Source organism: Artemia franciscana, chromosome 2 (genome assembly GCF_032884065.1).
Source record: "Artemia franciscana chromosome 2, ASM3288406v1, whole genome shotgun sequence".
Classification (NCBI taxonomy): domain Eukaryota; kingdom Metazoa; phylum Arthropoda; class Branchiopoda; order Anostraca; family Artemiidae; genus Artemia; species Artemia franciscana.
In genome coordinates, this window is record NC_088864.1 from 28,318,815 (window position 1) to 28,332,177 (window position 13,363).

A 13,363-nucleotide genomic window follows, 5' to 3' on the forward strand; every position below is an offset into this window, starting at 1 on the left:
GAGAGGGGTTGTCCCCTCCGTAACGCCTCGCTCTTTACGATAAAGTTTTAAACTTTATGATCAACTTTGTGAATAATTACCAATTCTCTGTATTTTCCAAATTCTAGTTTAAGGCTTGTCCATTTTAAATAATTATTTAAGGTGTTGTCATTATCCTAAGCATTTCCAAAACGAAGATATGGGACGTGTAATTTTTTTTTTAAATTTAGTTTCACGGTTTTTTTCATCCTTTTGGTAAAAATCACAGTTAATGAGCTTTGATGCAATAGTTTTAGAGGGGGGTCTAGATATAGGAGCCTAGAGTTTCGAAGTATCCCTGAAAAATACATTTTCGAATTTAAAATTTCTGTTTCTCCATATAGTAAGTAGCTGTTTCTGGCACTAACTAAAATCCCGGCACTAGTTAAAAACATGAACATATTGTTAAGATTGATTATATTGTTAAGATAACATTGAACAGTTCGTGGTAACAAACTATAAGTAAGGAGCGTTGCTGCTCAATAGTAATCGAAAATCTAAGAAACAAAATGCTGCTAGAAATGGATAGAGCAAAAGAATTGGATTTTGGTGCTGATTCAAAATATATAAAATTCATCAAGTTCAATGGTACCAATCATAAGTTACTTGCCTGAAAAAATTTGCCAAATTTTTAAAGAGGGGGAAACACCCACAAAACTTCAAGTGATCTTAATGAAAATCATTTCATCGGATTCACCATACTAGAGAACCCATTCTGTAGAGGTTTCAATCTCGTATGTAAAAAAATGTGGAATTTTGTATTTTTTACTTGATGCATTTTATTTTTTATTTATTTTTTTTTTCCTATGAGTGATCATATAGAACCAGTGATCTTAGAAGATTGAGATAGGGCTCACTTGATTTTTAAGCTGCCAAAAGTATGGGAGGGAAGCTTGCCCCCCACCCACGCTCTTTTTTTTCCATTCCACCCAATCAAAATTTTAAGATAACGAGTTTGTTCAGAGTAATCGAAAAATTAAATAACTGTGTCTTTGGGGATGACTTAACCTCCCATTGTCCCCAGGGGAAGGGTCGCAAGCTATAAACTTGCCTCATTGTTTACATATAGTATTGTTTATTGGGAAGTATACAGACGCTTTCAGGGGTATTTTCTGGTTGTGGGGGGGGCTACGTGGGAGAATATTTCCATGGAGGAAATTTTGTGAGAGAAGGGAATTTTCCACGGAGGGGGACCCAGATTTCCATGCACTATTTAAAAACCATCAGAAATTAAATAAAAAAACAAGCTTTTTCAAACTGAAAGTAAAGAGCGATATTAAAACTTAAAACGAACAGAAATTATTATGTATATGAGGAGGATTGCTCCCTCGCCAATACCTCACTCCTTACGCCAAAGTTTTTTTAGTGCGTTTAAAAGATCTAATTAGTCTAATTGAACAGCCTTTGTGATTTAAGAGTCATTCTTAAAGTTAGGGAGTAAAAAGAATCAAGAACTGATTGTTTTTACTTTTTCATCTTAGGATAAGAATTATACTATCAGACTCGAAAAGTCAGTGCTCCTTATGATACAAAACTGAATCAGCAGTTTGCTAATTTTAGAAACAAAGGAATCTCAAGAAGGTAAAGCCACTTGTAAATTCCAATGACGTAAAAAACCCCATAAATACAACAGAGAGGCTGATAGTATATCCCTGTATAGGGAAACATACACACTGTTTAGCAATAATAAGGATTTAATTTTTATGACTTTCCATTCTGGGTTCTGAGAGGAGGGATTACATCAAAATGAATTTGTCCTCAATTTTCCTGCATCTATATTATTTTCTTAGGGCACATGTCTGAGCAAGTGATGACTCCACTGGCACCCTGGAGGCATGGAGGTACTATCATGATATCTACATTACTTTCCTTATTTTTCTGAACACCGAAACTGGTAGGCTATCATACTGCTACCGTTCCTATTATTTACCGGTAGCACTATTCCATCTATACGACTTCACTGCTTTTCTTACACAGCTTATTTAACGATTGGCAACCCTGATCTCAGGTACTTTAAAATACTTTGGTGCCGAAAATAGCAAACTGCTGCCTGAGGCTTAGATCAATAGAGGGCCACCCCTTGCCCCTAAGAACTGACTCTAATTTTACTTGTAAGGAATGCAGTAATAGGAATTTACAAAGTCAACACATTACAATTCTATAATATTTTATTTGCTTTAAATCAGTGCCTTTCTATTTTTGGACGAAATATTTTTTTAAATGAAATCTTCAACTGTTATGTGGAAGAAGACCCTCCATTTTATTGTTATAAATATAGGTTCTAAAAGCAATTAAATAAAAAAAACAAGTGCTTTTAACTGAAAGTAAAACTGAAAGTTTTAACTGAAAGTCAACACATCACAATTCTATAATATTTTATTTGCTTTAAATCAGTGCCTTTCTATTTTTGGACGAAATATTTTTTTAAATGAAACTGTTATGTGGAAGAAGACCCTCCATTTTATTGTTATAAATATAGGTTCTAAAAGCAATTAAATAAAAAAAAAACAAGTGCTTTTAACTGAAAGTAAGGAGTGACATTGAAACTTAAAACGAACAGAAATTACTCCGTATATGACAGGGGCTGTTCCCTCCACAACACCTGACTCTTTACGCTAAAGTTTGACTCTTTCTCTCAAACGTACTTTTAAAACAATTAAAAACTTTAGCGTAAAGAGCTGGGTGCTGAGGAGAGAACAGCGCCTTTCATATTCGGCGTAATTTCTGTTTGTTTTAACTTTTAATATCGCTCCTTACTTTCAGTTAAAATTTTTTTATTTATTTAATTCCTAATAATTTTGTAGTGAATAAATGTTTTAATTTTAACTCTCCGCACATAAATACTTAAAACGAAATTTGTATATTAATTTTTTTTTTCGGCTAAATGGCTTTCTCATAGTTTTGATCGGACGATTTTGATTAAAAAAAAAAGGATGGAGGAGGAAGCCTAGTTGCCCTTCAATCTTTTGGTTACTTAAAAAGGCAACTAGAACTTTTAATTTTTTACGAACGTTTTTAATAGTAGAAAACATACGTAACTTACGAATTCACTTACGCGAAGAACTTCTATATTCGTATATTTTTATTACGTATATGAGGGGGTTTGCCCTCTCTTTAATACCTTGCTATTTACACTAAAGCTTAAATTTTGTCCCAATTCTTTACGAATGACCCCTGAATCACAAAGGCCTTAGAATTAATAGTTGATATTACTAAAAAATACTTTAGCGTAAAGATCAGGTATTTAGGAGGAGATGAACCCCTCATATGCGTAATAACATCTGTTCGTTTTGTTTTAATGCCGCTCCTTACTTTCAGATGAAAAAACTTTTTCATATTTATTTTTTCATATTTCTTTTTGTTTTAAATAATTCTAGAAAATCCTTCGCCCCCTTCATGGAAATTCTCTCCTCCAATGACGAACTCTTCCATGGAAAGATTTTCCCACATAACCTCCTCCCCTAAGCCCCCTCCCTAACCAAGAAAAAAAATCCCCTGAAAATTTCTGTACACTTCCCAATAACCATTACTATACGCAAACACTGGTCAAAGTTTGTAACTTGCAGCTCCTCCCCCGGGAACTTTGAGGGAGTTAAACCGTCGCCAAAGACATAGTTATTAGGTTTTTCGACTATGCTGAACAAAATGACTATCTCAAAATTTTGACCCGTTGACTTTTATTATTATAAATATAGGTTCTAAAAGCAATTAAATAAAAAAAAAACAAGTGTTTTTAACTGAAAGTAAGGAGCGACATTAAAACTTGAAACGAACAGAAATCACTCCGTATATGACAGGGGCTGTTCCCTCCACAACACCCAATTCTTTATGCTAAAGTTTGACTCTTTCTCTCAAATCTACTTTTAAAACAATTAAAAACTTTAGCGTAAAGAGCTGGGCGTTGAGGAGGGAATATCCCCTTTCATATTCTGCGTAATTTCTGTTACGCCGATTAGATTACTCTAAATAGTAATCTCTTTTAACTTTTAATGTCGCTCCTTACTTTCAGCTAAAAAAAAAATTATTTAATTCCTAACAATTTTTGAGTGAATACAGGTTATAATTTTAACTCTCCGCACATAAATGTTTAAAACGAAATTTGCATTTTCATTATTTTTTTTTCGGCTAAATGGCTTTCTCGTAGTTTTGACCGGACGATTTTGATTAAAAAAAAGGATGGGGGAGGAAGCCTAGTTGCCCTTCAATCTTTTGGTTACTTAAAAAGGCAACTAGAACTTTTAATTTTTTACGAACGTTTTTAATAGTAGAAAACATACGTAACTTACGAATTCACTTACGCGAAGAACTTCTATATTCGTATATTTTTATTACGTATATGAGGGGGTTTTCCCTCTCTTTAATACCTTGCTATTTACACTAAAGCTTAAATTTTGTCCCAATTCTTTAAGAATGACCCCTGAATCACAAGGGCCGTAGAATAAATAGTTGATATTACTGAAAATACTTTAGCGTAAAGAGCAGGTATTTAGGAGGAGATGAACCCCTCATATGCTTAATAACATCTGTTTGCTTTGTTTTAATGCTGCTTCTTACTTTCAGATGAAAAACTTTTTCATATTTATTTTTTTATATTTTTTTTTGTTTTAAATAATTCTGAAAAATCCTTCGCCCCCTTCATGGAAATTCTCTCCTCCAATGGTGAACTCCTCCATGGAAAGATTCTCCCGCATAACCTCCTCCCCTAAGCCCCCTCCCTAACCAAGAAATCCCCTGAAAATTTCTGTACACTTACCAATATCCATTACTATACGCAAACACTGGTCAAAGTTTGTAACTTGCAGCTCCTCCCTCGGGAACTTTGAGGGATTAAACCGTCGCCAGAGACATAGTTATTAGGTTTTTCGACTATGCTGAACAAAATGGCTATCTCAAAGTTTTGACCCGTTGACTTTGGGAAAAATGACCGTTAGAGGGGGTCTAGGTACCCTCCAATTTTGTTGGTCACTTAGAAAGGGCACCATAACTTTTAATTTACTTTAGAGTAAGCCCTCTTGCAACATTCTAGGACCACTGGGTCGATAAAAGTACCCCTGGGGAAAAGAAAAAAAAATAAATACGCACCCGTAATTGGACTTGTGGCAAAAAATACGTAATTCCACATTTTTGTAGATAGGGGATTGAAAATACTACAGTAGGTTTCTCTGATATGCTGAATGCAATGTTGTGATTTTCGCTAAGATTCTATGAATTTTATGGGGTGTTTCCCCCTATTTTCCAAAATAAGGCAAATTTTCTTAGGCTCGTAACTTTTGATAAGTAATACTAAATTTGATGAAACTTATATATTTAAAATCAACATAAAAATCCAACTCTTTTGCTGTATCTATTAGTATCAAAATTTCACTTTTCAGAGTTTCGTTTACTATTGAGCCGGGTCGCTCCTTACTACAGTTCGTTACCACGAACTGTTTGACAGTTTCATAAAATACTGGTTAAAAGTTAAAGCAGAGTAAACACCTTTAGTGCAAAAAACAAGTGATGGAGGTCTAAACACTAGTTTTGTTTAGTGCTCAATAAAAATCAAGATTATGCTGGGACAAAAACCTTAGAAAAAAGTTCATAAGCAGTTATCTCTGTTTTTTTACTACAATGAAATAAGAAAAACAAGTTTTTTAACTAAAAGTAAAGAAAGGTATTAAAACTTTAAAAAACAGAAATTATTCCTTATATAAAAAGGGTTGTCCCCTCCTTAACACCTTGCTCTTTACGCTACAGTTTTTTATTGTTTTAAAAAGAAGAGGTGTGACAAAGATTCAAACTTTAGCCTAAAGAGCGGGGCGCTGAAGAGGGGACGGCTCCTTTCATATAAGGAATAATTTCTGTCAGTTAAAAACTTGTTTTTTTTTTATTCAATTTGTGAACCTTTTTCAACTAATACTGGTTCAAATTTGGCTCAACATACATTAAAAATGAAAACAAAATTTGCATATTAATTTTGGCAGATTTATGCCGTATGTATAGGGCTGCCCCCTCCTCAATACTTGCTTTTCACGCCAAAGCTGTTAGCACTTTTGAAAAAGCTTTCTTTTCTAATTAAACGGCTGGCGTGTTTCAGTAGCCGTAGCCGTTCTTAGGTAATTAGGACAAACAGACAAACTTTAGCGTAAAGAGCATGGTATTGAGGAAGGGCCAACCCTTCATATATGGAACAATCTCTGTTCGTTTTCAGTTTTAATTTTGCTCCTTACTTTCAATTAAAAACACTTTTTTTTTATTTTTGATCGTTATTCAAATAATGCCGATAAATCTGGCTCACTTTCCATGAAATATACCCTCCACCCTCACGGAAAAGTTCCCCGTGAAAATTTCATCCAACATAAATTGCTCCCTACCCCTTTCAAAATCTCTCGAAAAGTTTCATCCTTGCTGAAAATTCCCCCTCCCCGTACAAATGGCTTGAAAACGATTCAGTCTGAAAATTCTCCTTAGCATTCTTGTATTTGAATAAGACTTAATTCTGTAATCGGTTTCTCGATCACTCCAAAAATGCCCCTTTCCGTAGAAAATATTTCCCAGGAATCAAAGCGCGCGAAAAATAGCCCCCGGTAATTCCCCGGGAGCATCTCCATATGTAAAATTCGGCAAAGAGAATGTGACATGAATTACTTGTATGCTCACTTTCATTTTTTTTTGACAGGCTAGAGAAGTTCCAACCGGCTCTTTAGACCCAAAGTCATCAGATGTTCCCCTGGTTCTTATCCTTCCTGATCCGACTGATGTAACTACAACGATGTCCCCATGTGAGTGCAGTACTCCTACAACCATAGCAACCACTGATTGTCCTATTGTCACGTGCCCTGAAATTTCGTCTACTACGATTACGGACGCAACTTGCCCGACTTGCCCTGAATGTCCCATGACGGTTACGCCAACCCAATGCACAGAACCTAGTTCATGTCCTCCTTGCCCGGACACTCCAATACCAACAACTCAAGGCTCCATGCCTACGACAAACACTGCTACCACGACTACCTGTCCTTTAGACTGTTCTCAATGTCCTCTGACTACTTCCACTGACAACATTAAAACTACTGGATTTTCACAAACATCCCCAGGTACATGTCCTGTTTGTCCTGTTACTGAATGTCCGTTTTCGTGTCCCCCAATGTCCACTGTAGCTAGTACTGTATATCCAACTGAATGTCCTCAGTGTCCAAACAACGCTACATGTCCAGAAGTAACTTGTGAACCCTGTGGAACAAGCACAGAAACAACAATGCCTGGATTGATCACCACAACTTCTGGCAAGTAAACTTTGCATATCTTTTGATAATTTGGTAATTACTTCTATAATCCTGGGTCTCCAAATAATATAATACAGCTCCTTAAGAATGATTTATTTTTTAATGTAAGCACTTAATCTAACTTACCATAGGCAGGAAAGCAGAAATGCCTTTGTTGGCACTTCAGAAATTACCACATAAAAACTTGCTTGTTAATCTTGTGCCTTTCTTTGTCCGCCTTAATTTTGTACACTGTATAGAAATAACTCCTCTAAGTTGTCAAAGTAAGTACCTGGCATAAGAGAAAATTTCTGGCTTTTAAGAGGTCTTGAAAAAAATTCCTCGAATTGTTTCGTGGAAATCCACTGAAATGTTTGAATTTTGCGATTTTTTTTGTGTGCTTTTAAGATAAAGCGTAAATTTAGAACTTTCGTAAATTCAATGATACATAAAGGAGTATGTGAAATTTCCATAGAACAATGGATCATCTCCTCCATTAAGAAAGAACTGATTAACTAAAAAGGTGAACATATTATTTATCAAGAAGGATAAACTATTTCTAGCTATTACAAAGTAGGCAAATGGTCTGAATTTGTAAGAGTTGAGTCCTTTTTGTGAATTTTGGAAATTTGGAATTTCGGAACTATTGATGAAGATTCTCAGGCTAAGATAGCGGAAGGGTGAAGCAGAATTAATCGATAGTATACAAAAAATTATATGTATAAATCGCACTTCCTCCATGCTCAAACAGAAAGATATTCATAGGAACAAACAAAAATTAATGCAAACATATTCATAAAAAAGAATATAAAAAAGAGGTAGGAGAAAAAAAAACAAATATTCTGATGCAAATGTTCTGTTAGGCGAGGAAGAAAATAAGGATATTGTTATTATGGCTGGTCATGATGTATCACGGGCGTTTGATTCGGGGATACATCCTCTACTGCTGTTCAGTGCCAGCCACCGTGGGCTTGATCGCTCAATCCTACGTTTTACAAACATATGTATAGTAAACTTCATGTTTTTGTTAAAGTGCCTGTTCAAAAAGATTTTGTTGTTTCAAAAACCATAATTCGTATCTGGAAAGGTATTAGGCAGGGCGGGGTGTCATCGCCTCCATTTTATAATAATAGCGTGCTAGAGGCCCATAAGAAAGTTCAGACATCATTTATTTTTTGAGGCCTCGATTTGTCGCTTTAAATTATGCTGACAATGTCTTGAACCTCAGTCGGACCATTTCTGGCATTGAGGAGAATTTTGAGATTTTATGTTCCAAATATAGGAAAATAGTGCTGAAGTTTAATGCTGAAAAGAGTGAAGTTGTTTTAATTAGTACGTCACGCAATCGGTCCATCCCCAACATCGTTTGTCTTGATGGTCCTTTTAAGCTGTCGCCAAGCATAAATTACCTTTGATTACCCATTGGAAGTGACCTAAAGCATACTCGAGCACTTTTATTAGAGTTTCTAGGTGAAAAGCTTCGCAAGGCATACGGCCTGCTTGTTACTTGTAAAGCACTTTATAAAAAGAGTTGCTTTCTAGAATTTATAATGCATTTTCTGTGCCCCATTTGTTAGCTTTGTCGCTTTTTTGGAGTGTTTTTAGTACGTCAGATAAAAGAGCTTGTCGATTAATTTTCATTCGGTAAGCCAAGCTCCTACTGGGCGTACCTCTGTGGGCCAAAAACCGGTATGTGGTTTCTATATATGGAGCTGCTGATCCGTATGTTGTTGTCGTGGAGCTTAGGTTGCGTTCTGAACAGAGTTTGGATACTTCAAATAGTTTATTTAGTGCCTTTAAATAATTGTTCTGTTTCCTATTGATAATTGTTTTTTCCTATTGATGTTGCCTTTTGTTTCCTTTTTTATTATTTTTTCTCCTATTCTTTGTATGCTCCATTTTGACACCATTGTGGTTTATTGGGTAAATAAAGTTTCATTGAATAGAAAATCATATTGTCCCCTAATAGTTTTAGCAGCCTATAAGTTTGTTGCCTGAGGTATTAAAGAAAATTATGAATAACTGGCTGTTGGTGTGGCGCTTCGCACCACACCAACACCTAGTTGGCAGGGGCGCTTCGCGCCCCTACATATTAGTTACGCGCCATTGTAGTTTTGTCCCTGTGTCCCACTTGTGAATATATATATATATATATATATATATATATATATATATATATATATATATATATATATATATATATATATATATATATATATATATATATATGTTTTTAACTACGTAAAATTTGCGAATATACAACATTCTTCGATGTCCCATTGTCTGTGCATATAAATAGATTGTCAGGTTTACCGACTCTTGAACATGCAACATATAATTGTCCATGGGAAAAACAATACGTATTCAGATCTATACCTCATGATTCTAATGATTGCCCTTGAGCTTTGTTGATGGTGATTGCTAACCGAACATTCCCTGTGTCGCCGTCGTCATTTATATATCCCCCTGTGCCCCCCGGTGTCCCCGTTGTAGTTGTGTCCCTGTGTCCCGGTCGTCATTTATATTCCCTGTGTCCCGGTCGTCATTTGTGTCCCGGTGTCCCAGTCTGTAATTTCTCTTTGAGTGTCCCGGTCGTCATTTATATTCCCTGTGTCCCGGTGTCCCGGTCGTCCTTTGTGTCCCGGTGTCCCGGTCTGTATATACATTCGTTTTTGAATTGGTCTTTTTTTAGTTTTTAGTTTTTTACCTTTTTTTTTAGTTTTTTTTTAGTTATACTTCATGATTCTAATGATTGCCCTTGAGCTTTGTTGGTGGTGATTGCTAATCGAACATTCCATGTGTCCCCCTCGTCATTTACATATCCCCCTGTGCCCCCGGCGTCCCCGTTGTAGTTGTATCCCTGTGTCCCGATCGTCATTTATATTCCCTGTGTCCCGGTCGTCATTTGTGTCCCGGTGTGCCGGTCTGTATATACATTCGTTTTTGAATTGGTATATGATGAAATAAATTTTTGTGTTTTTCCCCTTTTTTTCTTTTTAGGTTTTTTAGTTTTTACTAAAAAACAACGCGCCCCCCCAAGCCCACCCGCGCGAGTAAGTCGTTACGCGCCATATTAGTTACGCGCCATTGTAGTTGTGTCCCTGTGTCCCACCTGTGAATATAGATAGATTTATATATGTGTTTCAAACTACGTAAAAATTGCGAATATACAACATTCTTGGCTTTCCCATTGTCTGTGCATATACAAAGCCGTATGTACTAATAATGACGTCATATGCAAACGCTCTTTTTACAAACAAACAAACATGCATACACACAACTCGTTTTTATATAGATAGATAGATAGATAGATACAATACAAATTAACTGCGTAAAACTTGCGAATATACAACATTCTTCGCTGTCCAATTGTCGCTGCATATAAATAGATTGTCAGGTTTACCGACCCTCGAACATGCAACGTACAATTGGCCATGGGAAAAACAATCAGTATTAAGATCTATACCACATTTTTCTAATGATTGACCTTGAGCTTTGTTAATGGTGATTGCAAATGCTAATCGGATTGGGAATTGCAATCTTTTAAATTGAAAAGGCAGATCCGTTGGAATCATGGGAATGCGAGGAATAAGAACAGCCTCACCCTCAAAAGGCCCTGTCAAGATTGTGGCCTCTATTAGGTTTTCCATTGTTTTTTTTTACGGCAAGTCGCGTGCCATTGCAAAGCTTTGGTGGGTTGATATTTCTTAAAAGTATTATTGGTACGCCTATTTTTAGTTGTAGCACGTGTGGTGGAAACCCAGAAAGATCTATTGAATTTAAAAATTCAGATGGATAATTAACCGCTTCATTTGGTTCCAAAACTGTGTCGACTGACTTGTAAAGGACTGCCTGGTCTCGAATCTTGGTCAAAACAATATTGTTGATTTCGTGGACGTCTATATTTTTGGGTGCGAGAATCGCTCTTTCACTTAGCCATTTATTATTTTTATAATTTCTTAGAATATTCGGAAATACTTTTTCAATCAATTCATTTTTGGACGTCACTAAATTACAGAAATCAGCAGGTAGTTGTATACGTCCTGAAATTGAGTCTACTGGGAGCTTTCCGTTTCCAATTGCCAGCAATTGATCTGAAAATGTTTGACCAGAGTCATCGTTTTGCAATCGGACACGCATATTTGTAGTTAATTTTAATATTTTTACGTGTGCCCATAAATTAGAATTTTTCAGGCAAGCACTCATTTCGTCTGCAGGGGTTGATCTAGGTATTATAGGCAATGTTTGCCTGAAATCTCCCGCAAGCAATATTAATGTGCTGCCAAAGGGTTTCGAATTCCCTCTTAAATCTTTCAGGCATTGATCCAGAGCCTCGAGAGATTTTTTGTGTGCCATTGTGCACTCATCCCAAATAATAAGTTTGCATTGCTGCAATACTTTACCCATCCCAGATGATTTGGAAATATTGCACGTGGGAGTTTCTGTAGAATGCAAATTCAGAGGCAATTTCAAAGCGGAATGAGCAGTTCTTCCACCAGGCAGCAATGTTGCGGCTATTCCGGACGACGCAATTGCCAACGCTATATCATTTTTTGATCGAATTGATGCCAGAATCAGTTTTATTACAAACGTTTTACCAGTACCTCCTGGCGCATCCAAAAAGAAAATTTCTCCAACGTTGTTATCGACACAATGCATTATCGTATCATAAATGTCTTTTTGTTCCGACGTTAACTTGGAAATGTTATTTTGTACATACGACAATAGATCACTCGTACTGTAACTTTGTTCACGATCCAATTCTACACATGTCGAAACAGCAGCGATACGGTTAGGTGAAGGCATTCTCAAATCCTGAAGAGGTTTGTTTTCCATACGTACGCACAAATCTTCTATAATAACTAAAGTGTAGTTATAAATTTCTGATGTAAAATCAAAACTCATATCTGACGTCTCTAACTGTTTTCGATGGAGTATATCTTCGGACATTTTTGACTTATATTTTTCCCATAACTCTGTAGGAGCTGATGGAGAGCAAGTTGTTAAAATGACGCCAAACAATGCACGAATTTGACTTGGGGTTGACGTTTCGCACGCGTCATTGATGCAGTTATCCCAGTGTTGGTCATTCTCCAATAAATTCAGAGCTTGGCATGCACTACGGTATGTGTCATGTATAGTACCGTTTACAATTCTCAAATACTCAAAGGATGTCGGACCGGGTACATTCACCAAAATCAGGCGTAGAAAGAAGCATTCATGTTGATTGGGGTGAACGGTGTAGAGTCTTCCTATCGTGGTATCTTTGAAGATGGTAGGTTGGCCGTCGACTGACTTACCCTGTTTTCGACGTTCAAATACTTTATTTTTAGTATTCCACGTGTAATACGAAGGCACTTCAGTATACAGCAGTTTTTTTGCAAAAGAATCATTTTTGCAAAGCGAAAAAAAAGCTGTTAATGTTGTATCCGGTGGATTCAGGGCTCTTTGTTGCACGTTGGTTTCCGTGAAATAAACACGTTGACCATTCTGTAAATGTACCGCTAAGTGAACAACAGCTGGACTACGTTCATGTATCGGAAATGAAAGAATTCGCCAAACAGCTTCATTACTGCTTATGTATCTTCCAGCCTTATATTGTACGATTTCGTCGAAATCTTTGATTTCGGACTGCAAGCCAAAAACTGCCATGTCACTGCCTTTGTTGACGTATTTACATATGTATTTGATTGCCTTTACGGAGTTACAGTATTCAACGTTTATGTGTGCATTAAATGTTTTTGATAATAATGGGGAATATGGAACAACCCACTGGTTATCTACTTCGATGGTGGTACCGTTACGCTTCTTTATTATTGCTGTTTTACCGCCATCTTCAGTAGATCTTCTTCTATATTGTGGGTAACCATCATTGCCAGTAATTGTGTTTGATACTAAAAGTCGAGGATATTGGCCATGCATGGTGAATTTTCGTTCAGTGCACCGCAAGGTCCATGTATCATATTTTTTACAATAATATCATGTAACCCCTTATCGACATTTTTATCAGGTATTTCAGCGGAAATCACATCATCAATTTCGTTCGAAGTAATTTTTTTATGTAGCCAGATTAGTATATGTGCGTGTGGCAAACCTCGTTT

The 13,363-nt window shown here is 36.3% G+C and overlaps 1 protein-coding gene across 19 annotated transcripts in view; it reads left to right on the forward strand.

The window, feature by feature from the left end:
- Nucleotides 1-13,363, forward strand: part of LOC136039633 (protocadherin Fat 2-like) — a 264,014-nt gene that overhangs the window by 103,153 nt on the left and 147,498 nt on the right. For 11 of the 19 annotated variants that reach the window (XM_065723534.1, XM_065723540.1, XM_065723553.1 and 8 more), the window contains exon 10: nucleotides 6,677-7,283. In XM_065723534.1, the coding sequence (XP_065579606.1) occupies nucleotides 6,677-7,283 (607 nt within the window). The remainder of the gene's footprint in view (nucleotides 1-6,676; nucleotides 7,284-13,363) is intronic. The other 8 variants (XM_065723573.1, XM_065723575.1, XM_065723585.1 and 5 more) reach the window with 1 other exon arrangement.